The 26,281-nt window shown below is 41.7% G+C and overlaps 1 protein-coding gene across 3 annotated transcripts in view; it reads left to right on the forward strand.

The window, feature by feature from the left end:
• The first annotated feature begins 411 nt into the window (after positions 1 to 411).
• Fam168b (family with sequence similarity 168 member B) overlaps positions 412 to 26,281 on the forward strand; it is a 30,098-nt gene continuing 4,228 nt past the window's right edge. Inside the window, exons 1-7 of one of the 3 annotated variants that reach the window (XM_048345688.1) lie at positions 412 to 651; positions 6,115 to 6,192; positions 7,428 to 7,508; positions 15,791 to 15,874; positions 23,764 to 23,906; positions 23,992 to 24,190; positions 25,869 to 25,998. In XM_048345688.1, coding sequence (XP_048201645.1) covers positions 7,439 to 7,508; positions 15,791 to 15,874; positions 23,764 to 23,906; positions 23,992 to 24,190; positions 25,869 to 25,981 — 609 coding nt within the window. In that variant the 5' untranslated portion in view covers positions 412 to 651; positions 6,115 to 6,192; positions 7,428 to 7,438 and the 3' untranslated portion in view covers positions 25,982 to 25,998. The remainder of the gene's footprint in view (positions 652 to 6,114; positions 6,193 to 7,427; positions 7,509 to 15,790; positions 15,875 to 23,763; positions 23,907 to 23,991; positions 24,191 to 25,868; positions 25,999 to 26,281) is intronic. The other 2 variants (XM_048345687.1, XM_048345689.1) reach the window with 2 other exon arrangements.

Raw genomic sequence — 26,281 nt, forward strand, 5'->3', positions numbered from 1 at the left:
CCCCACCTCCCGGCGGCACTGAGGCATTTTAACAAACGAGAGCCCTTGCTGGAGGCGTGGCTCGATGGAAGGAGCTGCAGCGAATAAGCGCAAGCTGCAGCGACCCGTCTCCGCAGGAAACAAAGAAAAACACAAAGCTGAACCCAGATCCACTTTCACTCACAAGATGCGAATAAAAGCTATAACCGTATTCCAGAACGTCCTTTCCCATACTGCATGTAAGGGAAGCACGCACCGCGCCCAGGTAGCCTACACTACGGCCTCCACTAAAAAGCCTTCGCGCGCCCGTGCTGCCCTGCTCCGCGTCCCCGCGCGTGCCCCGGCAGGCGCCCGGCGGGTGCCGTCACGGGAGTGCGCACGCTGCGGCGTCACGTGCTTGGCGCGTCTCTGCCGTGGCGCGCCCGAAGCGGAAGTGAGGTCGGCGGCTCCGGGGGCTGCGCTGCGTTGGGAAGCGCGGGCTGCGGTGAGGAGGGCCGGCCCAGAGCAGCGAACGGGAGAGCGGCTTCAGGAGGCTGCAGAGCGCGGAACGAACGGCCCAGCTTGCGACCGAGGAGTCTTCGCGGCGCTGCTCCTCTTCTCGCCCCGCGCCGAGCCCGCTCGGGCCGGCGTGCGCCGGTCACCGAGGAGGCCCAGGCCGCCGTACACAGAACGGTGAGTGGGGGCGGCGGGCGGCGGGGGCAGCACGCGCGCCCTCCGCGCCCAGGCTGCTTGCAGGGCCCGGGCGGCGACGCGGCCCGGTAGCCGGAAGTGCGGCGCTTTGTGCGCCGACCCAGGGCGGCGCCAAGGTCGGGCCCACAGCCCGGGGTCGCTGGGCGCCCAGCGGGGCTTCGCCGCGCTTTGTCCCCGGCCGGCGGGCGGGCGAGGGGCCGAGGGGGCGGGGCGCGGGCAGGTGCAGGAGGGCGGCGGGGCGGATGCCCCGGCGCTGCGCCCGGGATGCGGTCCGGGCCGATGTCCCTGGCGCAGCGCCTGGGATGCGGTCCGGGCCGATGCGCCCCCCACCCCCCGCGCGCCGGCGGGCTCGGCCTCGTAGAGGTCGCGGGGAGCGGGAGAGCGCGAACAGCCCAGACCGGGAGCGGCGGGACGGCTTTTCTTTGAAGATTCCCGTGGTTATAGTCTTTTCGAGTGTATCTTAGCCTAGCTACCAAGTAAAATCCCATTAACGATATTAATTCGGCTTTTAAGGTTTTCTGCGGAAAGGACGTTTCGGGTACAATTGTGCTTAACGTAAGAAGAAAGTGGGCATTCCTCTTTCCTAGTCTGTGGGAATGTACATCTAATGCAATGTGGGGATTAATGTGAAGCCACACATAAACGGCCAGCAACAACGCTTTTAAAAAATGAAAGGTTTATATATTGTTTGTATTCCTGAAACGCTTCAGATATCCTTTTTGTAATTCCAGATGTGCTCTCAAAAATGAAGGATTTTAGATTAAATGAAACATTTTTTGTTTTGGTAGTTAGAGGAACACATTTTTAAACCTGGGTGTAGGTTGAGAAGTATTAATGGGTTTTTGCTTTGACAGCCAAGACTTGAGCCAGCTAAACTAGTTGAAGCCACTGTGATGGGAGTTGTAGAGATTAGCTTTTCTTCCTGAAAAGAGCATTGCTTTCGTTAAGAATGTTGCATGTTACTCTTTCAACATTTTGATATGCCAAGAAAGCTTTAAGATGAGTTAAAATTGGTTGTGTTCGTTACCCAAATGCAAGTTACGATCTTATAGAAGAAAAGCACTATGGACTTTTAAATTTTGAGTAATGTAAGATTTTAAGTTAAGGAATTTTTTGCCTTTTGGTGAGAGTAGTACTGGGGTTTGGATTCAGGGCCTTATTGTTAGACAGGCACTCTACTACTGGGCCATACCCCCATCTATTTTGCTTCAGTTATTTTTTAAGTAGGACCTGTAGCCTTTGCCTGGGGCTACCCTCAGCTCCTCCTCCTACCTCTCACTTCTCTGGGATCATAGGTGGGATCCATCATGTCCAGCTAATTGATTTAGATGAGGAGGCTGTTCTAGAACCTCAATCCTCCTGATCTTTGCCTCCTGAGTAACTGGTAGGATTACAGGTATGACCCATTATGCCCCAGTTTCCATACCATATAAAAAGCTGAGATTTCCTTCAGATACAGATATCAGAAACCTGTAAGCACAGTTGAGGCATTTCAAACAGAATGGTCCCTCTGGAATCCTTGGTGTCCTTGGTACATACCAGATCTGAGTGGAAAATTGATGATTGCCAAGTGACCAGTGGCACTGGAGTTCCAAGTGGATTGATGATAGATTTTTCTTTATTATTATGCAAATTTAGAAAGTACAACACTATGGTGCATTGCCCCTGTTCCTGATATGCAAACTTTACTAGCATTTTATTGTGGCTTTTGTTGTTGTTGCAATTTTTCCACCTAAATCAAAATCCGAAGGAGCTCCACCTGTTGACTTTGTGTCTAAATCTATTTCAGCCTAGAATCCCACAACCTCTACCCCCATACACCCCTTTTTGAGATCATCAACTTAATGAGGAAACTGGTGCATTTGCCCTTGACAGTGCCCTGCCTTTTGGGTTTGCCAGTCAGCATATTCCTTTTAATTCCTCAGTTTTGTCTGTAAACTGAAAGTTATAATTTTAGGCTGCATTTGGCTTTTGTAGTTGACACAGAACACTTGATATTTTTGACACATAAAGGTACACATAATAAGTTTTGTTTTTTTACTCCTGTTGAGTCAGTGGATTCAGATTTAATATTAAACAGGCATGCTTTGATAATTCTGAATTAGAAATAAGTGCCTCAGGTTAATACTGACTTATGGAAAAAAGTCCCATGTTTTATTGGGTAGTTAGTTCTTCAGTTATGCATATACATTTAAAAGGTATTTAGGGGGAAAATAATCATTTGAATGAGTAATTTAGGAGTTTTTTGTTTTGGTTCAGACAAATGTGTCAGGAATAGTGCAAGCTTTTTAATCAAATTGGAGAGAGATACTTTTGGAGAACTATTAGCATTTTGGAACTGAGGATTGCGTCTACTAGGGCCCTGTACATGCTAGGCAAGTGCTCTGCCATTGAGATCCATCTCCAGCCCAACTTGTAATTTTTAATTTATTGAAACTTTAATCAGTTCAGGAAATGTGAAGATGCTTTGAGGAATGTAATTTCTATCTAATTTCAAGCTTAAGAGTTTTAGAATTCAGATGTGGTTCTATACGACCATTTTGTGGCAGATATGGGGGCTGTATCAATAGACTAGACTGTAAGGTTGTTAGGGGAGACAACCTCTTGGGATTCCGCCCTTCATTGGGGTTTGCAGTTTTTGGCTATCATGAGAAGTCCAGGAATTAAACATTCATGTACCAGCCTGAGTGTTATATCACTTGAGCTTCCTGTTTATCAGAAAGGGTCTTAAGGTTTTTCCCGTGGCTGACCTCAACAAATCTTTTTACCTACTTCTGCATAGTTGGGATTACAGGCATCAACCACAGTACTATGCACAATTCTTGGTGTAATCATGTTTATTTCTCTTGGGTTCATACCTTGGAGTACAGTTTTGAGATTCTGTAACATAATCTAATTGCTGGGCTATTCATGAGATTTGTTGGCTGCAACATGAAAACGCGTGCTCAACTCACATGTGAAGATAACCATGAGATTATAAACTGTGTCTAATCTATCTTGGTTGTAGTCTGAACTCCAAATAAACTTTTGTGGAATGGTCTTAAAAGCATTTTGCATTGTCTCATTTCTGTGAAAGTCAGGAAACTTGGAAATACTGCTTACCTCCTTAATTTTCTCTGGATCATTCCTCTTCCTTCACTTGGCCTAGAGAACATTATGCGCTTGTGACCTTTGACACTCAGCCTGTAGAACATTGTGACCCTTAACATTGTCCCAAGTCACCATTATTCATGTTTCTTTTTTTTTTTTTATCCTTGATAAGCAACTTTAAGTGTGATCCAAACAGCAGATATAATGTATATGTGATTGATTTAAGTTGGATCAAAAATTTATATCTACCTTTGAACAACACAGGTATAAATTTTCATTTTGGCAGAAAATTCTGTTGGATAGTGATTTTTCTGGGTTGTAAACTTAGGAAACTTTCCTCGGTTTTCTTAATGGATTTTGGATGGTACTTTATTATCTTGAATTCAATTAAAATCATCCTGGTGCAGAATAGAGAACTAGAGCTTGGAAAGTGTTTACTTCTTCAGAGATGGTAATTGAACTACAGAAGTGGATGAAGTGTTTTGAGGGTTTCTACAATTCTTTTGTTATAAATCTTGCAGAATTCAGTAACACTTCATCAGATCTGCACAGGCCACATTTTTCAGATGCTCATTAGTCACTCTTGGCAAATGACTTCCATATTGGACAATAGAGAACACCATCATTGGATGATTCTGACTTAACCATTTGACTGTGAAGATTTGTATAGTCACTGGCCACCAGTGCTCATGCCTGTAATCCTAGCTACTCAGGAAGCTGAGATCTGAGGATCACAGCTCAAAGCCAGTCTTGGTAGAAAGTCTGATCTCCAGCTAAGCACCAGAAAAGCCAGAAGTGAAGCTGTGGCTCAAGTGGGAGAGTGCTCACCATGAGCAAAAAAAAAAGCTCAGGGACAACGCCCAGAGGTCAAGCAATTAAAGAGTTCATAGCAAAAAAAGCTCTGGGATAGTGCCCTAAGTTCAAGCCCTGGGACCGGCACCCTCGTCCCCCCCCAAAAAGTAATCCTTGAGATACTTGGTATCTTAATCACTGATGTTGCTCAGGATGGTCTTGTTAGGTAGTCCAGGCCAGCCTTGAACTCTTGATCTTCTTGCTTGTGCCTCCCCAAAGACCAAATTACAGAGCAGGGTTTATTATAGAGGCTAAGGATATACTCTATGTACAAGACTTCATAGCTGTTAATTTTCTAAGTGAGCCAAATGAACTTAAACATTGATGTGGTTTGTTTTGTATTTTGTCTTTCAAAGAAGTTTGATATGCACAGTGTTCTGAGGTGTATGTGGCTTTTAGGTAAGTATACCTGTTGAACAACATTTCTTATTGGTGTTGGAGATAGTCAGCAAACATAAGCAAATGTGAATACCCTGCTTGCCCAGGCTGTGCTCTGTTGAGGATATGGAGGAGGCAGGTACTTTGTAAACAAAAAGTTTATGTACTTTTTTGTTCTTGTTTTTAATTTTAAAACGATAACCTTGTTATAGAACAGTTTGAGGTTTGCAGCAAAACTGAACAGAATAAAAGAAGCAAAACCCCACTGGTTTTATTTGAGTTTTTTTTTTTGTTTTGGCCAGTCCTGGGGCTTGGACTCAGGGCCCGAGCACTGTCCCTGGCTTCTTTTTGCTCAAGGCTAGCACACTGCCACTTGAGCCACAGTGCCACTTCTGGCTGTTATCTATATATGTGGTGCTGGAGAAATGAACCCAGGGCTTCATGTATACGAGGCGAACTCTCTTGCCACTAGGCCATATCCCCAGTCCCACTGGTTTTATTTGAAAGATCACCTTCCTACAATTACCTAAATCAGTGAGTGCTTTAATAGATGAGGAGTAGCAAAAACTTTTAAGAGGGCACAGGGTAGTAAAATTAGGAGGAGCTTGCTGAGAATCTTCTGGGGCGGGTAGAATCCAGAACTCTATGAATTCTGGGACTTTGCAGGGGAAGGAAGATTCATGTTTTTTTTTTAATTAGCGTGCATTAGTTGTACAAAGAGGTCTTATTGTGATATCTCCTATATATGCATATACTTAGATTAAATTCAATCTATCAGTGTTATCCCATATCAAACCCCTTCCTCCTTTTTGGATGGTTTCGTTGTGCTGTTTTTGTATGTGCATATATATATGTACATAATATATGTATATATACACACATATATATATATACATAATGTGCTTAGATATCCTATTCACCTTTTCAGCCTCTCCTTTCCTCTTTCCTCCTGTTGGTTCCCCCCAAGCAATTCTCTCACTATCAGGTCATTATCATTATTATTATTACATTACTACATTTTAGGCTTAGATTCTATATGAGAGAAAATGTGATGTGTAGCATATGATGGAATATGGAGTCTATTTATAGAGTGACTGGGCTATAGCTAATTTTATCCTTTTTTAGGAAAACGTATATTTAACAGAAGTTGTTTAAGAAATACAGAAAAGTGCAAAAGGATCAGTAAACTCACCTCATCCAGAGGTAATCACTATTTATATTTTATCTATCTCTGTTAAGAAGTAGTTGTATTTTCCTGGAGTTGCATGTGTCCATAAGTAGATGTAAACTTGGAATTGTTTTACATAAAGCAGCATTATATCCTACATTTTTTTTTTTTTTTGCCAGTCCTGTGGCTTGGATTCAGAGTCTGAGCACTGTCCTTGACTTCTTTATGTTCAAGGCTAGCCCTCTACCTCTTGAACCACAGCGCCAATTCTGGCTCTTTTTTGTTTTTGTGGTGCCGAGGAATCGAACCCAGGGCTTTGTGTGTGCTAGGCAAGCATTCTACCACTAGCCCCGTATCCTACTTTTTTTTTTTTTTTTCACTTAACATTGTGCCTTCTTGGGCCTTTAAACATCATTTTGTTTCCCTCCGGTTCTGAGAATTGAACCCAGGGTCTTGAGCTTGCTGGTCAAGGGGTCTGTCACTAAACTATCTCCTTTTTTTTTTTTTTTTTTTTTTGCCAGTCCTGGGCCTTGGACTCAGGGCCTGAGCACTGTCCCTGGCTTCTTCCCGCTCAAGGCTAGCACTCTGCCGCTTGAGCCACAGCGCCGCTTCTGGCCGTTTTCCGTATATGTGGTGCTGGGGAATCGAACCTAGGGCCTCGTGTATCCAAGGCAGGCACTCTTGCCACTAGGCCATATCCCCAGCCCCTAAACTATCTCCTTTTTAATGATTTTAGAAATCTCTTTCCTTTGGAAGGTAACTGCATAATATTACAGTTACATGATAATGCACTGGCTATGTCTTTTCGCTCAAGGCAGGTGTTGTACAACTTGAGCCACAAGTAGTAATTCACTTTTATTGGAGATAGGTGTCTCACAGACTTCTTCCTGAGGTGATACCCTCAGATTTCAGCCTCCTGAGTAGCAAGGATTACAGACATAGCCACTGGCACCCAGCCATATTTTAACTTTATTACAAGGACATTTATGCTGTTAGTAAACTTTCCTGTGTTAATTATTAGGGATGTAAGGACTTTTTTCTCTTAGTTTCTGATAGATTGTAAAGAAAAAGATTACAATATCCTGGATGTATACCCATTAGGACAATTGGCATTCGTTTTCTACTCTTTGTTGATTGGGGACCATGTGAAATAGATTGCTTTATTATAGCCAGGAGTAAGACATTCACTACCTGCCTATTTGGGACTAATGCTATAGAAATATCTGAGAGCAAAAGCACTTGGCTAAGTCACTGTTTTTTTCTCTTACAGTTCTTGAAATCATGAATCCTGTTTATAGCCCTGGATCTTCGGGGGTTCCCTATGCAAATGCCAAAGGAATTGGTTATCCAGGTAAGCAAGTAGAATTGTTTTTCATTATTGACCCTGCTGTAGTTCCGTATCATTAAATACACTTAGGGTGGATGAACCCAGTTCAGAGAAGCTTAAGGAAGAAGACAGATGGAAGTGAAAAATCAAGAGAGAGGTACGGTTTTGATCAAAACTTGATCTAGTACTTGGCATTTGGGACCAGGACCTAGTTTCTGTACCTGTTAGCCTTACTTCCTTATTATTGCCTCAAAGTTGGTCATAGGCCCGTGAGGTTCAGTCCCTCAAAGCAGTCTGTGACTGGATCATCTTTATCTGCCTTAGGGAAAACTCTGGAGCTTCATGTTAAGTATTGACATTAGTTCTGGGGATTGTCCTGATTGAACACAACTTCTACCCTCTTAGGCCAGGGAGGGATCCTACTACATTTTTTTTTTCTCTTAGTGGACTCAGCTACCAAACAGCTTTGAGGGAAGCTATAAATAAAAACTTACCATTTTTGGTCAAAAGTAGCAAATAGGGGCTGGGAATATGGCCTAGTGGCAAGAGTGCTTGCCTAGCATGCATGAAGCCCTGGGTTCAATTCCTCAGCACCACATGTATAGAAAAGGCCAGAAGAGGCACTGTGGCTCAAGTGGCAGAGTGCTAGCCTTGAGCAAAAAGAAGCCAGGCACAGTGCTCAGGCCCTGGGTCCAAGCTCCAGTACTGGCAAAAAGGAAAAAGTAAGAAGCAAGTAGTTGTCCAAGTTGGTGACTATTTACAAGAAGTAGTTACTTGTAATATTACAGGTTCGTTGTCAGTTTTCTAAGAAGTAATTACTTGTATTCTTACAGTTTCATTATCAGTTTTGATAATAATGGAGGGTAACAAAAGCATTTTGCTACAGAACCCTAAGAAAATGGAGTTACAGCATTTTGCAAATGGGTAACTGAACTGGAAGGAGAGAAGAGAAATTTGAAGGGCCTAAACTGAAAGAGAACATTCAGCTCTCCTGGTCATTGAGCTCTCTGTGCTGGAGGCATTTTCTGTTTGAGTTTTAATAGTCTACTGTCACAGAACAGTAGATTATAGGATCTTAGGGTACAGGGAGTAAGGGAGCGACCCTCTCACCAGCCAGTCTTAGTGCTGGAGTAATTGTTCCTGCAAAGAGGTGGGCTAAATAGTCTACTTACTGGCCTCAAAAGGAAGCTTGTGTCTATCAGTTCTGAGAAGGGAGCAGTTTTTCTTAAGCTTTTCTAGCCATTCAGGACATTTGTGGGCTCTAGTTAGTGGAACTCGTACTTCCTGGGAGTTCAGAAGTTGAGACACTAACAAAAAGTCTCCAGACTATCTCCCATGGAGCACCTGGCAGCAGGTGGGATTGATATGGAGCATTCTCAGCCTACGGCTTGCTCACCAGCAAATGGTTAGCAAACACAGGGGAAAAGTCACCAGTCATGACACACTAGAATGGAACCAGGCAAGTTTAGAATAGTTGCAAATGAAAGACTTAATAAGAACAAGATGCTTGGTGTGTGGGTGTCTGTAAGTGTAACAGTTGGAATTTAAAGATATGATATGCAAGACAGAACATTGCTAAGAGAGAACCAATTCAATAGAAGGGAAAATGACTAATTAGGAAGTTTAAAGAGGTGGAAGTTTTTAATTTGAGGAGTGTAGGTAAGTGTCTCTGTGTGTGTGTGTGTATGTGTATGTATGTATGGGTCTGTACTTTGCGGAGCTTCATGCCCATCTACCTGTGTGAGTGCTGTTTGCTGTGAATGTATATAAGCATCCTGAGTTGTTTTGCTGACACTTTCATTTTTTCCTACTTGAAAAGAGGGCAAGAGTTTTCAGGAATTTGTGGAAAACAGTTTATTGATGAGACCAGCTACTTTTAAAGTGCAAACACTGCTTAAATAGAATAGCATAAGAGGATTCTGAGTGAATCTGCAGTTAGAGAAGTAGTCAAGCCCTCTGGCATTAGCATTACCTGGTAGGTTTACTGTAAAACATTAATTCTCTCGCAGTCAGTGGCCTCAAGCACAAGAGCTCCTTCTGATGCTACCCAGTGTGGCATGATCTAATAAACTGGAATTGTGTGATGGGCTGGATTGGCCCCATGGGGTATTATCATTTGCTGCCTCCTGCTCAAAAAGGTTTCTGGAGCAAACCATTTCTATAGGATTTTTCTAAAATACTCAGTGAAGGAAACTGATCACTCTGGGTCCTTTAAACCGTGGGGTCAAATCTGTGGGATTATGTGTCTGTTTTGGTGCTCTGGCTCACAAATGGAGAGACTGGTCTAGTGCCTTTCTTTTTATTTGTATTTACTAGAAAGGACTTTCTTCATTAGATACTGTCTTTACTCCTAATAATTACTGAGATGATTGAATCAACACTAGAACTTTATTGATTTCTCATTGATAACATCTGTTTTCATTTTCTTCTATTTTGTCTTTTGGATTAAATTTTTTTATTGTTACCTTTTAAAAAGTTATGTTGGAGCTATGTACATATGATTATATAAGATGAGGCTAAGCAAAATGAACCCCAAGAGATGGAAACAGGAGGATTTTATTGTTGTCGTTATGTTTAAGGTGAATTTCCTGTGGCGTACCCCCTGTGGTCACTGTATATGATTTTGGTACACTGGATATTGTATATATGTTTACCTGAGCTAGGGAAGGGAAAGAAAAATGAGGGAGGGTGTAACAAACATGACAAGAAATGTGCTCACTACCTTATGTAACTAATCCCTCTATACATCACCTTGACAATAAAATTTAAAAAACAAAACAATACAACAATAAAAGTTATGTTGAGGAGGGGAGGGCTTTGAGACAGGGTCTTGCTAGGTTTCTACTTCTTACCTGCTTCAGCCTCCTGAGTGCTGCGCTTATATTGTGCTCCTCTACATCTGACTTAAAAAAAAAAAAAAGACTACCATATTTTAAGATCCATTTTCTCCTTTTGTAATGTTTTTGCCATACATTTGTGCAGTTGACTCACATTATTAACTCACATTATTAACTCACATTGGTTTTGGTGTCCTTTATTTGTGTTTTGGTTGACATGTTTATTATTGTCATATATATTGTCTTGCCCTTGGTAAATTAATTAATGAATTTTCTTTAGTATCGGACATTATTGGTCTCGACTTACTGCCTTGTGGCTACATCACATGTTTACATTCCGTGTGTGTGTGTGTGTGTGTGTGTGTGTGTGTGTGTGTGTGTGTTTTAAATAAAGATACTTGTCATTGGATGTAGAATCTACCTGGATAATCCAAGGCATCTCATCTGGCATCCTAAGTCTGCAAAGGCCTTTTCAAAATAAGGCCATAGTTATATATTCTAGAGATGTGATAAAGTATCTTTGAAAGCCCATTTTTATTTTGCTTAATAACATTGAATATAGTTTATTTTGGTAAGTAGTTACTTTCAGAATTTGAAGATATAATTGTATTCGTTTTATCAAAACTTTTCTCAAATATTTGTCTTACTTAGCTCTCCTTTTCCACCCCTCTTTCTTTGTGTGTGTGTGTGTGTGTGTGTGTATGTGTGTGATAGTACCAAGGTTTTCACTGAGAGACTTGGACTTGCTGATGCTCTACATCTTGAGCTATACCCCGAGCCCTTATACTTCGGTTATTTTTGGAATGGGGTCTCAGATGTTTGTTTAGGCTTGGCTGAACTCCAGTGCTTCTATTTAAATTTCTTGTTTATCTGGGATGGCAGCTTTTTTCTCTTGTTGAGATGAGGTCTTGATTACTTTTCTTCTCAGGTTGGTCTTGAACTTCAATCCTCTCAATGTCCATTGGGATTACAGGTGTGAGCTTTTGTGCCAGGCCTTGGCATGTCTTAAAGAAGACTTCACTTGGGTTTTAACTACACCGTGTGTGTGTGCGCGCACATTCTTTTTTTTCAATCAAGGCAGCACTGCAAGACCACCAAAACCCTTTGTTTCTTTGTCCTCTTGTCAGGCTTGTTTCTGAGGAGAGCTTATACTCAGCCTTTATTCCATGCTGAGAATTGTACCCTAAGTTGACATACTCATGTATCTAATTTCCTCCATGGACAGTGGATGAAGTTGACAGGCACATACATTTTTGGGGGAAAGTCTGAGGGGGAAGCAGCAGAATTGGGTAGGGAGAGCCTGAACTGGCGTGCTCAGTTGTGGAAGTTCAGTGGTTGACCTTTGGAGGAGGCCTGTATTACAAGCATTCTCATTGGAGGCTGCTGGCCCATGTCAGTTGGCTTGGTCTTGTTTTAGCTTTTTTACATAATTAAGTTGTATAGTCTTCATCTTGTGGAGTTTCCTTAGTTTATTCAACCAGTTTTCCTTTTAATGGTGTTGAAGTTATTTGAATTACTTCCTATATCACAGTGCCACAGACTGAATAGCCTTGTGGTAAGTAAGTTTGTGGAAATTAGATTCCTACAGGTAGATTCCTACAGGTGGGAGGAGTTACTGAGGCAGAAATTAAGTGTTCATACAAGGTTTTTTTTTTGTTTGTTTGTTTTGTCAGTAGTGGGGCTTCAACTCAGGGCCTGGACACTGTCCCTTAACTCCCTTGCTCAGGGCTAGCATTCTACCACGTTTAGCCACAGCTCCATTTTTTTCCAATTTTTTGGCAATTCGTTGGAGAGGGTTGTCTTTTACATAATTTATTGTCAGAAAAATGTTTAGGGTATGTGCATAAGACTATGGAAGAATGTTTAATTATTATTATTAAAAGTTGCACTTCTGTGACCTTTTCTAGAGTGAATTATCAAATATTCTAAACCAGGTAGTTTTTATATCACCTGGTGAAGGGACCAGAGAACATTATAAAAACTGCACAGGCTGGGGATGTGGGTTAGTGGTAGAGTGCCTAGCATATATAAAGTTTGATTCTTCAGTACCACATAAACAGAAAAAGCCAGAAGTGGCGCTGTGACTCAAGTGGTAGAGTGGTAGCCTTGAGCAAAAGAAGCTCAAGGACAGTGCCCAGGCCCTGAGTTAAGCCCTAGGACTTGGCCAAAAAAAAAAGTCCTGCACAATTTATACCTATTTTATTCTCACTTGAAACACTAATGTTATTTTTTGGGTAAACAACAGAGTTTTGCTAACAGTTTAGTTCTGTGTACTTGAACATTTTAGATACAGTTTGAATAATAAAAGAGCTGCTTTTTCCTTAGCCCATTTTTACATACACTTGTTAAGAAGATTGCCAAGATCACTTCCATAGAGTCTTTACTGTTTAGCTTTCTTGCTAGAAGTATGTTCTCACAGCCATGGCAGCAAGCATGTTATCTAGCTTGGTAAGCTTTGCTAGTTTGGTGTGAGAAATGACAACAATATAGTTGTGGTTTGTAGTTACAGCTGTCTATGTCTGTTAATGATTTATTTTCTTACTGATTGTTTCTAGTTTTACGTGTGTCAGCCCTTTGTCTTAAGTAAGTTGTGGATATCCCTCTGTTGTTGTTTTTTTAACTTGGTTTTGCTTTTCTGAAGTGATTTTACACAAGTGGCTAGACCCAGAAAAGTGGTTAGTGTGCAGGATCACCCTGGCCCCTGTAGAGTTGAGGCCCTTCAGTCTCTGCAAGCTCCAATGGGATTAAGGTATACCCTAAAGAAAATGACTCCTGAGATGCACTAGGGGTCAGTTTTAGGAAAACCATGATGCAGCCTGGAAAACTGTTGGGAATAGACAGAAACACTGCTTTTGCACCCGTAGATCAGCTCATCTAGTTTTCCCGGGAGGGGCGGGGGAAGGCCGTCTCTGGGGTTTTGATAGAATTTTGGAGGTGATCTTTGTTTATCTGGGTGAGGATGGCAGAGTGAGTGGGATGTGGCTAAGGGAGAGATGAGAGCATGGAAGAAGAGGATCCCCCAGGAGATTGGGTGACATTGATAACATTTTGTTGGTAAAATGTTTACTAGACTGTTTAAAATGCCTGTTGTATATGCTTTCTGTTTGAATTTTTAGAGCATATCAGCTGATAGTTAGAAGGTTGAGATGCGTTGGCCCCTGCAAACAGTACTTTTTCACAAACACTTCAACAGAGCAGATAATTCCCTGTGAATTTATGGAAAAGATGAGGAAATTTGGATTCTGTGGGAGTTATTGCCGAGATTGACAGAATATGATGTTGTGTGATGGTGTTTCAGACTTTTATAAGAATGAAATCACAACAATGCCTGACAGCTTTGTTTGCATGGTCTTACTTACATTGGGGTCGCTAAAGCTCTCTCAGGGTCAATCCATAGAACACTGCTGTTCTAAATGAGCGAGCTTGATGTACTTGAGTATGGCCTACTTGTTTTCTGACTAATTAGAGGGCAACTGGAGAAGTGAGAATCTGGGAGGGAAACCTAGAATAACAGGTTCCTATTCTATGTCAGTTTCAAGACCAAAGAAAGCAACTTGGAAGCAGTGGATTCATACAGGAGACTAGAGCTGGTTACTTGTAGGGATTACTGTGAGCCATAGGAGTGGTTTCTTCAGAAACCTTAAGGTGGGTTGCTTGTAGAAGCTTGAGGAAGTGGGATAGCTGAGGGCATCCAGGAGTGGGGTGATTGGAGAAAATGGCTTTATTTAGAACTTTCAAACCCATCCAGGGGTTGAGGGTGGGTACCTCAGTACTAAACATTTGAGAGACCCTGAGTTCTGTACTCAGAACCACAAACAACAAAAATAAGACCCACAAAACTTTCCTTTTGGAAGTCAATCCCGACGCCTCTCTCCTGCCCCTAGTCTTTACCTAATCCTTGGGCATTCCACATTTTGGAGACTTACTACCTGGGTTCTTTAAGGGGACATGATACTGCCTTAAATATGTTGGTCTGTATGTCCTTAGAAACCCCTTTTTTCTTGGCTTTTAGCAGTTTTGAAGCCTGCTATTTTCTTTCACCTTTTTGCACAGGTTGAAGGGATAGAGAACAATTTCTCACGTATAGCTGTGGCAGTCAAGATTAGTAAGCCTGGTTTGATTCATTGGCTCTGTGCCCTGAGTATAAAGAAGAGTCTCTAATGTCCACGGCTTAGACAGAAGGGGAGCAGAGGGTCCCCTGGGCTCTGAAGAGGATGGGGCAGGTGACAGGCTCCCTCTGCTGGGGGAGACTCAGAGGACAGGATTCTTACTACAGTAGTTTCATATTTCTATTAGTTGTATGAAATTTAGGAATTATTAGTACTGGTTTCATTAAGGATTCCTCTTATGTATTAATAAAGATCATCTTCATTATATGTGTATCTTCAGTAAGAAGATTGAAGTTTAATGACATTGACACCTGGATTCAGTTACCATGAATTTGGAAAGTTGGAGATTAGAACTTCAGAATATGAAAAGGCTTGACAATAATGTAGAAGTTTTAAATGGTGCCTGAGAACAATAGCCTTCCCCCCCACCCCCCAAATTACTACCTTTTAGGCTGGAGGGCATAGCTCAAGTGGTAGAACACTTGCCTGACCAGCATGCATGAGGACCTAGGTTAATAATCCCTAACAACACATACACACTAGCTTTTAAATAGAAATATGTAATAGTACGGCTATATCTTTGGAGTAACTGCAGCTTACGGGTAGCAGTGCTTTAAGCTATATATTTCATTCAAGATAGGTTTGAATCCTGGTTCTTCCTTACTTAGTGCAGTAAAGTCACAATACTGTTAGCATTTCTATTAGAATCTGTAATGAAAAACTTGGGAGTATTGGAGTTTCCTCACTGCAGCTTGGGCCTCTCCTGTCTCCTCTCTTTGTTCTCTCCCTTTCCCCTTATTTTTCCTCCACGTATCCTTCCTTTGCAGTATTATTATGACTTAGGTACTACTATTTACATGGTGGTTGGAAATAACCCCAGAGCTTCATACATGCTAAACATACACTCTACCAGTTAGCTCAGCTACACCTTACCCCTTGATTTAGCTTTTATGGGGAGGGAAGACAGAGTCTTCCTATGTAGCCCAGGCTTCCTTACTCTCTTGATCCTCCTGAGTGCTGGGAGGTATGTGCTATATGGTGCCCAGTACTCTCTGATAGTGTAGACTTAACTCACTTTCTATCTAATTGGTCCAGTTGTAGAAAGGTGTGAGCATTTGTTAATGGATTTAAAAACCACAATTATGAATGCCACTCATGAAAATTTTGAGGACAAGATGAGCAAGGATAAGCTATTGGGCAGACATACTGCTATAGGGGATCCTGTGAGTCTGGAGTTTTAGAAATGATGATTATAAAATCCATGGGCTTGTGGGAGTGTTAAAGTTGTAAGATCATGTCAATTTTGATAATGATGTCATGTTGTATGTTTTTTTTTGTTTTGTTTTATATTGTTTTTCAGCTGGTTTTCCCATGGGCTATGCTGCAGCGGCTCCTGCGTACTCTCCTAACATGTACCCTGGAGCAAATCCTACTTTCCAAACAGGTATGTGCTGGGGAGAAGGCAGTAGGTATACTTTGAGAAGTGGGTGCGTGGATTTAGGATTTGGGTTGAGTAGATTTGGATTGAGTAGCCTTTTGATAAGTAACATCAGATCTCAATTCCTCCTTCACATCAATCTGTAGGTACTGCATTTTAGATTTCATCAACCAATCTTTATTCTAATCAATGAATTGTTATAAGTAACTCTTTGTATCAGGCATCTTTTTTTGGCAGCAGAGGTGACTACTAGAAACTGAAAAGTTTTGCAGATGATTTTTCCTCTAGACTTTTAGCACTGTGGCTAAACACGCACGAGTGTGCACACACACACAACACACTCTTTTTTTTTTTTTTTTTTTGCCAGTCCTGGGCCTTGAACTCAGGGCCTGAGCATTGTCCCTGGCTTCTTTTTGCTCAAGGCTAGCACTCTGCCACTTGAGCCACAGCGCCATGTCTGGCCATTTCCTATATATATGTGGTGCTGAGGAATGGAACCCAGGGCTTCATGTATATGAGGAAAGCACTCTTGCCACTAGGCCATATTCCCAGCCCCTCCCCCCCCTTACACACACATTTAAAAGAAAGTCTTTTCCATCTAACATGTTGTAAGAACATTTTTAGGTTTGAAAAATCACTGTTGAAATTGAAAGTGAATAAAGCTGTGTGCTGGCGGCTCACATCTGTAATCCAAACTTCTCAGGAGGCTCAGACCTCTCATACATGTATAGAGCATAATGTATAAAGCATTATGATTCAGAGACAGCCCAGGGAGAAAAGTGTCTTCAAAATTATTTCCATTTAACCAGTAAAATACTCAACTGGTGGTTTGGCTTAAGTGGAGAGTGCCAGCCATGAGGAAGAAAGCTGAATAAGAGCTTAAGTCTTAGAGTTTAAGCCCTGGAACTAGCAAAGAAAAAAAATTGAAAGTGCAATTGTTTTACGTCAGTCTTACAAAGTTGTTGATTTAGTGGGATTTTGCTCTTGTGAGTGAACATCCTCTGGTGTTGGCTCTTTTCAGCCATTATTTGCCCAGAGGACTTACTGAATCCTTTGCAGAAATGGTGGCCTGTGCTTTGGCATGAGGACTTGGCTTGTTCTTTGTTCTTTCCATGGGTGTCACCTTGCACGACTGCTGGGCATGAGAAGAGAGCAGCAGTGTTCTCCGGATTCCTCCTGTTTTCTCACTCATAGGATTCTGCCTCTACTCTGTCCATTTGTTTTCCTGTCTCAGTATGATTAGCTTTCTCCAGCCTTTAGCAAAATTATACCTAAAGGAAAATTTTGACTTGGTCTTTTTGCTCCCAGTCTTGTCTTAGGAAAAAGGGGGTTCATTTTCCTGCCCACCTAAATCAGGGTAGCATGTCCAGGTTTCAACTTTAGACTTGTAGCTTTTTGCCACAGTGCATGTTTTCTCTCAAACTTGAGCCACAGCTCTACTTCTGCCTTTTTTGGTAGTCAATAGGAAATAAAGAGTTTCACAAACTTTCCTGCCCAGGCTGCCCTCGTACCACAATCCTCAGATCTCAGCATCCCAAGGGGCTATAGGAGTACAGGCGTGAGCCACTGGTGCTTGGCTGAGACAGGTTTTCTTTTGTGATATTATTATTTTGCTTTTTTTCCCCACACTCGTAACTGGACTAGACTACCTTTCCTCTGCTCCTCTTTGGAGCTGTTAGGGAGCATCTTCTCTGATGTCCACAGTTGTAAGCTGTTCCTCACAGGGCCACCCATCTCCTTTAGTGAAACATTGCACATGATTTAATAGCTCTCTGGAAATATTATATGCATAATAAACTCCACTTGTTTTTTGTTTGTTTTTTTCTGGTGGTACTGGGGTTTGAACTCAGGGCTTCATCCTTATTAGGCAAGACTTTTCAACTTGAGTCACACTTCCAGCCCTGACTCTTATCTTTCCAGTGTACTTTAAGGATGTACTGTATGTAAGTATAAAGTCTTCTACCATAATTGAGAACATACCTGTTTATAATTCTCCTGAGCTCGAAAACTTCGCATGGAATCATAGAAAGTACTTTTTTCTCTTTTGAACTGTCTTCTTTCATTCAGCATAATCACTTTGACATAATTACCATAGTTCATTCCTTTTTGTTGTTAGGTTCTGTTCTATTATATGTAAATACTTTGCTTTTGCATCTGTCTGGTAATGAGTATTTGCATTATTTGCAGCTTTGCAGTAGTATAAATAAAATTGTTATGCTTATCATATATAGTTCTGTGTGGATTTATGTTTTCATTTGTCTTCAAGGGGTAGAATGGATCTCACGGTGAATGTTTGTTTAACTGTATAAGAAACTGCCAAATTGTCTTCCAGAGTAGGTGTAACATTTTATTTTCCCCTTAGGAGTTAGGAGTGTATGAGAGTTACAACTGCACTTCTATTTCCTCAACAATGCTAATATGGTCAGTCTTTCAGTTATCTGTCCTAGTGGTTATACAATGATGTACTTTTAAGTGAATAGAATATAAATATAACATTCTATGATAGGCATCATCTTTTATGTGCTTGTTTGCTATTTTTATGCCATTGGTAAAGAATCTGTGTACATTTTTTCCTGTGTCAGTTACTGAAGTGGTTGAATTATTTTTTCTTAGGCGGTTGATAATCTGTTAACTGGGTGTCTGTGTTGCCCTGGCTGGACTTAAGCTTTGGGCTCCAGTGATGATCCTTTGCCTCCTTCATAGCTGGATGACAGGTTCACTACACTTTCCCAAGTTTGTTTATTGTTTGTTAAGTTTTGAGAGGTCTTTATTGTGTGTCATCTTTCATTCTCTTGAATGCTGTCTTGTAAAGAACAGAGTTTAAAAATTTTGATTAGGTTTACTTTATCAATGTGGGTTTTGGTATCCTAGCTGAGAAATCTGCCTAACTTTAAATCACAGTGATTTTCTCCTTTTGTCTTTTGGGAACTTTATAGTTTTAGCTTTTGTATATTTAGACCTGTGGCTCATTTTGGGTTGGTTTGTACATACAGTGCTAGGTTAAATTTAAGTTCATTTATGTTTGTTTTCTTGTGTGTGCATTAAAAATGCTAAACATCATGCTGCAGAGCACCACAAAACAAGTTTAAAAAAATTTTTATTGTACTAGTACTGGGGCTTGAACTCGGGACTTCAAGCTCTTGGCTGGCCTTTTCTTTCAAGACTGGTATTCTACCACTGGAGCCATACTTCCAATTCTAGCTTGTTTCCCCCCTGGTTAGTTGGAGATAAGACTCTGGCTTTGAATCGTGATCCTCAGATCTCAGCCTCCTGATTGGTAGGATTACAGGCTGAGCCACCAGCACCTGGCAAAACAAGTTACTTTTAAGATTTTAAAAAAATATATCTACCTAACTTAAGTTAATGATCTTCAGAGTAATCTTCAGAGTACAAGTTACTGTGGAAACACACAACACTTTCAAGCAATTGTTCCAAAAAACCTTAAGGTTTATATTAGGGTGGCAAAGTTGTTTTTGCCAAAGCCTTGCCTGTAGAGGAAGCTGGTGTTGGGAGTTGGTGCTGCTGAAAAGATTCTCAAGATTCTCATCCAGTGCTGTGTGACAGGTGTCATCCAGCCCTTTTCATCTCTCTTTTGGCTGGAGATCAATCATTTCTTGCTCCCCACTCCCTTTTTTGTGCCCCTACTGGGGCTTGAACTTAGTGCCTTAGGCTCTCAGCTTTTTTGCTTATGACTGGCACTCTGCCACTTGAGCCAGATCTCTAGTGTGACATTTTACTAGTCAATTGAAAATAAGTCTCCTAGACTTTTCTACCTGAGCTGGCTTGGAACCACAATCCATCAGATCTTAGCCTCCTGAGTAGCTAGGATTAGTAAGTCACTAATGCCTGGCTCTTTCTTCTCTCCTTTCTAAGACTCCTCACAAATGGCTCCTCTCATTCAAAGCTAGGACAGGCAGGAAAGAGTTATAGCTGCCCAAAAGTTCTACCTTGTTGAAGAGATGCCCATCTAGCAGTGCCAGAGCTTTTTTGCTCAAGGCTAGCCCTCTACTACATGATCCATTGGAGATAAGATTCTTACAGACTCTCTTGCCTGGGCTGGCTTTAAACCATGGTCATTAGATCTCAGCCTCCTAAGCAGCTAGAATTACAGGTATGAGCTGCTAGCATCTGGCTTGAATGTTTTATTCTCCCTTTTCAATGAACCTTTTCTCCTTAATGGATGAGTAAGCAAAAGGCCATCACTATAAGAGTATTAAGAGAAGATTTTCTCCATTTCTCTTGCTTGCTTGCTCACTCCTTTCTCTGTCTCTGCCTGCCTCCTTCCCTCCCTCCCTTCCTCCCTCCTCCCTCATATTTGTTTGTATTTGAGACAGGGACTTGCTGTGTAGTCCAATTGGCCTTGAACTCTAATCCTTTTCCTTCTTTACAAGTACTGGGATTACAGGTATATACCAGCATGTCCAGATTCCTGTTGCTTCCTTCATCTCCCACTAGTCCTCTTACTGCCAGGCTTGTAGACAGAGCTGCTCTGTGCTTTAGATGGTGGATATATGGAGTGGTTTCCCCAAGCACTTTTACAAGCCTAGTGCTGCTCTTAACTCTCTTCCAAGTGTGATGCTGAGTGGGTTCAGAAACTCTTGAGAAGAGATGTGTCTTTCAGCCCACGTGTTCTGTTACTTGATCTGGAAGTGGAGTCCTCCTGAAAAATACAGAAATAGGGCTGGGGAATATGGCCTAGTGGCAAGAGTGTTTGCCTCATATACATGAAGCCCTGGGTTCGATTCCTCAGCACCACATATATAGAAAGGGCCAGAAGTGGCGCTGTGGCTCAAGTGGCAGAGTGCTAGTGAGCAAAAAAGGGCAGTGCTCAGGCCCTGAGTCCAAGCCCCAGGACTGGCAAAAAAAAATACAGAAGTAGATATACATGTAGCCAGAGGGCTATTTTTTATAATCAGAGCTTTGGGACTTATGTAGGTAGGTATGACATAATTTCTGGTTTGTGTCACTCCTGGGAGAGGCATTTAACTTCATTAGTGTTTGATGATGAATTTACTCCTTGGCTGTATTATTAGAAGATTCTAGTCTTTTTTTTTTTTTTAATCATTGTAAAGGTGATGTACAGAGGGGTTACAGTTACATGATAGGTACATATCCTTTTGAACATTCTTGCTTCTTCTCTCCCAGTTTTTAAACTTTATAACTGTGGTTTCAGGCAACATGTTAATTGGCCTCTGTTCTCTATTCTGGTTTCTGATTGCTGATGTTGTAGTTGGGTTCCCTTCCCTCTAAATACATTATTCTGCACACTAACTTTGCCTTACCTCAAGTATTTTTTTCCCACCCTCCAGTTGGGTACTCTAAGGCCCAGAAGTGTAAACTGAACTTTTCACTTACATCATGTCTGTTACTGAGCCTGAATAGGCTGTCTTCTCCCTGTTCTCCCAGAAAGATACTTACCTGTTTTTAATTTTCTAAGTGTTTTAGGAGCACACATTAATTGTACAAGGGGAGTTTGAGTGTGACACTTCCACACAAGCATACAATGTACCTTAATCACAGTCACCCTATCCCTGTCTTTTAAATGAGTGAAAAGAAACAGTGATTTTTGGGGGGGCTGGTCTTAATGAATCTGGCTTATTTCACTTGCCTGGTTTGTTTACCTTTAAGTGACATAATTTCATTCTTTTGACATAATACTTTATTGTATATTTATATAACATTTTCGGAAGTCTTTCATCAGTTGTAGGGCATCTGGGCTATTATATATTGGCTATTGTAAATAGTGTGCAATAAACGTGAGTGTGCAAATGCTTCTGTGGTATCTTATATTTCCTTTAGCTATATGTTTATTAATGGCACCAATGATCATTGACAGGATATTTTCTACATTTAGTTTTTTGAGGAGTCTCCATACAGCTTTCCTTAGAGGTTGCACTAGTTTTACATTCCCACAAATAGTATGCAAGTTTTTCTTTTTCTCTGTATCCTCACCAGCATTAGTTTGTGTTCTGACTGTGTAAGATGAAATTTCAGCATCATTTTAATTGTATTTCCTTTATAGCTAAGGATGTTGAATCTTTCTGTATATATTTGTTGGCCATTTGTGCCACTTTTGAAAATCGTCAGTTTATTTGCCCATTTATTGATTGGGTTGTTGTTTTCTTGGGAGTTTAGTTTTTGCGCTATCTCTGTATTCTAGTGTTTTAATCCCTTGTAAGATAAATTCCTGGCATATTCTCTTCCAGTCTGTGAACTGAGTCTTCAGCTGTAGTGATTGTTTCCTTTGCTGTACAGAAAAGCTTTTTAATTAGATACTAGGCTATTTGTCAGTCCTTGCTCTTATTTACTGGGCAGTTGGAGTTACTATTCAAGACATTATTGCCTTTGTTTTTATATATTTTTTGTTGTATTGAAGTTTCAGACCTTAAGATCCTTGATTTAGTTTGAATTGATAATTAGTACAGGGAGAGAGATAACCTAGTTTTCCCAGCACCATGTATATATAGTCAGATAATCAGTATTCTTATGTGGTACGGTAGAGGCTAGCAAAATAAAAATTACTTGGAGTTAGTAAGGAAAGTAGGAACAGGAAGGTGAGAAGGGTAATGGAGTGTGAGGCCTGCAGGTATACAAAATACTAGCATATAGGGATGTAGTTCAGTTGTTGGGAAGAGTCATGGTATCATCACAGATGGAAAGGTTGAAGGTGGAACAAATGGTTTGTGATAGGAGAAAAGTAAAAAGAAAAAACAAAAAATGATGATATAAAAACATAAAAAGAATGGGAAAAAGTCTCTTCTTTATTGAGAAGAATGCATGCCGGTTACTGGGGTCTGTTCTTAAATGGATGTACTCCTCCATTCTCCGCCTCCTCAATGCTGGCTTGGCTAAATGCTCCCCAGATACCATGTTTTGTGGTGAGTTAACAACACATGGTGGGGTGAGGCAGGACAGTTCCAGAGGTATCAGGTAGCAGTTGGGGATGAACAACAGGGTTTCAGCATAGCTAGTGGTTCAGACAACCTTGCCACTCCTGAAGCCCACATTTTGCCCTGCTCTGGAAGTCCAGTACCTGCCCTGCTTTCCCATTTCCACGTAGGCCAACTTGTTCAATGTTTCCTTTGGAGAGGGGAGAGCAGTTGGATTGCACAAGCTGTAAGCCTAGCCTGTGGCTTCCTATGTGTAGAGACCTAGGCCCCAGAGTTATGCTCTAACCTGTGGCTTCCTGCCTACCTTAGCAATTACAAGGCTCTGAATTCAAATCCCAGTGCCACAAAAAATGGGGGAGCAGCACTGGCCAAACCAGATACTTCCCACAGCACCCAGGAACTCTACCTCCCCAATACTTGCCATAGAAAAGTGAAAATAAACCTGGGTCTACAGTGTCTTTGAAAACCATATGCTCCATCTCCTTATTCACAATGGTAGATAACTTACATGCTCAAAAACAGGAGAAAGGATATTCAGTGATCCATCCATATCAACACTACTTAGCAACCAAAAGAAAAATTATGGGTGAACCTCAAACTATATTGGCTTTCCAGAGAAGCTAAACAGAGAAAAGCAAATAAAATTATCCCATATCCCATTTACATACCCGTAACAAATAAGTCTGTTTGTGGTGACAGAAATTAGAAAAGAGAGGGTGAAGAAACACCTTTGAGATTAAAACGTTGTTTCATATTTTGCATGGGGCATCTGGACTCCACAAGGAGTTCTTGGCTAGTCTGACTACAGAGTGAGGCTCTGTCTCAAAGCAAAAAAATTACTTTATGCCAATTGGGCTTTGTTTGTAATGTACATATATTTTATTTTTAATGTAAAAGGATTGGATGACTCCCAGAAAATTTGCCCACTTTAAACTTTTTTCTTAAGTCAGAAGAATGTTTCACGTACATTTGGGTGATCTCAAACCTTTGTCTTCTTTGTTGCAGGCTATACTCCTGGCACCCCCTACAAAGTGTCATGTTCTCCTACCAGTGGGGCTGTGCCACCCTATTCCTCCTCTCCCAACCCCTACCAGACAGCCGTGTACCCTGTGAGAAGTGCCTATCCCCAGCAGAGCCCGTATGCCCAGGTATGCTTGGGTATGCCCTGCACTAGAGAGGCATGGACTGAGTGTGCTTCCCTCAGATCTCCATAGCCCTGGGACCCTGTGGCAGTTGTCTCTCTTCTTTCCACAGCAAGGCACTTACTATACACAGCCACTGTATGCAGCGCCCCCCCACGTCATCCACCACACTACAGTGGTGCAGCCCAATGGCATGCCAGCGACTGTGTACCCTGCTCCCATCCCTCCTCCTCGAGGCAACGGGGTCACCATGGGCATGGTTGCGGGGACCACCATGGCCATGTCAGCAGGTGAGTGCTTTTTCTTGTTCATGAGCGCTGGAGTGAGGTGGGAGAACCCATGATAGTAACTGTTTATCTCTGTGGTAGCAGTGTGGCAGGACTGCACAGGTCCTCCTTTTCTTTTCGAGAGTATGGGGTGAGGTGGGGCAGGTCTTGTGGACTAACATGAACCAAGGGGCCACCCCGTCATGGGGCATAACTGCACGACATTCCCTGAATTAGATATTGGTGAACTTGGTAGCCATTTGGCATCAGGGATGAGGAGTTGACCAGTCTCTTTACCCATCTTAGTTCCATTTACGTTCATGGGGAGGTTTGGATTTAGGAAAGCTGGCCTGTGTTGATAGAAGTAGCAGGTACTTGCTAAATTCTTTGGCATTTATCTGTTTTACTTTTCCTGGTCTCTGGGTCTGGAGTAAGTGGTCATAATAGAAGTCAGGGCTTGCTTTGTCTAGGGATGAGGTTACCTTTAGCTCTTTGGGTAAATGTGGCTGTCCTCAGACTGTTCCACATAATATACATTTTATTTCCCTGACTGAGTTTTAAGAAAAATATGCAAATATATAAGGAAATGATTCTAGATAGAAAGTAATGCAGCAGTAGTCTATGTGTTGCTGAGAAAGTACTTGTCCCTGTAATTTCCTGTTAGGGCAAAGAAGACTGGCACAGACAGAAGCGGTGGTTGCCCGAGGGAGAGGGGCTTGCAGGATGTGAATGGCACTTGGGTCGAAAGTGATGCTTATTCTCATACTTGGGATTGCTGTGTGTCTGAAGTTGGAGCAGAAATATACTCTTAGTGGTATCTGAAGCTTACATAGTGTAGAATCGCCACTTCATATTTTCCTTTTAAAAAAAAAAACAGGTTAACAACTTTTCAGTATGTAGTTTAGTATAGTATTAAGTATATTCACATTGTTGTAAAACAAATCTACAAAACTCTCATCCTACAAAACTTCTTTTTTCCTTCCTCTTTAGCTTGGGCATCCACTATTCTATATTCTTTGAATTTGATAACTTTCAGTACTTATGAGTGGAATCATGCAGTGATTTCAATTCATCCCTGACTTACTTTTTTTTTTTTTTTTTTTTTGGCCAGTCCTGGGCCTTGGACTCAGGGCCGGAGCACTGTCCCTGGCTTCCTTTTTGGCTCAAGGCTAGCACTCTGCCACTTGAGCCACAGCGCCACTTCTGGCCGTTTTCTGTATATGTGGTGCTGGGGAATCGACCCCAGGGCCTCATGTATACGAGGCAAGCTCTCTCGCCACTAGGCCATATCCCCAGCCCCCCTGACTTTCTTATTTAGCGTAATGTCCTTTAAGTTTGCCTGTGTTATACATGTGTCAGGATTTCCCTCCCTTTTAAGATTAATAATACTTTCCATTTTTTAGTTTCTTGACCATAAAATTATTATAGATGCTCTCAGAAAGGGTGACACACTGTCTTTTATAAACTTTATAAGCACTAAATATCAAATATGGTGTGAACAGGCTATATTTTGGTAAAGAATACAAGTTTTGGCTCTTCAGCATATCTAAGGAGTTAATCTAACCTTACTTTCCCCATCTGTCTTCCCCTCATAAAGAGAGGCAGGACCTACCTGCTTGTCAAGGAAATAAGCTGTGCTCAACCGGTCTCCCATGTAGTGTGAGGGCCTTCCTTGTGTGTGATGTGCTGTTCTTTCTTCCAGGTACTCTGCTGACTGCACATTCCCCAACTCCTGTTGCCCCTCACCCAGTCACTGTGCCCACATACCGGGCCCCAGGAACACCCACCTACAGCTACGTGCCCCCTCAGTGGTGATTACCCTGCAAATGTAAGTGACCATTGAAGGCAGGCTGGGCTCTGGCAGAAGTACATTTCCCTATGGAGACTGGCAAACCCACTTCTTACTCAAGCATTTACAAGAAAAAATACTCGTGACCATTGATCTAAGAGCAATGCTGTTTTATGTTAGTGTTCTTAAAATAGAGAAGAAAAGGAAAATATTATTTATGTGGCATGGAAGACCCTTGCACCCCCTTCCTGCCTGCTGCAGGAAATAGGACTCTAATTGTAGCCAGGAGTCTTTGTAATGTGGGTGGGAATGAGTGCACCTGCCCT

The sequence above is a fragment of the Perognathus longimembris genome, chromosome 4 (genome assembly GCF_023159225.1).
Source record: "Perognathus longimembris pacificus isolate PPM17 chromosome 4, ASM2315922v1, whole genome shotgun sequence".
Taxonomy (NCBI): domain Eukaryota; kingdom Metazoa; phylum Chordata; class Mammalia; order Rodentia; family Heteromyidae; genus Perognathus; species Perognathus longimembris.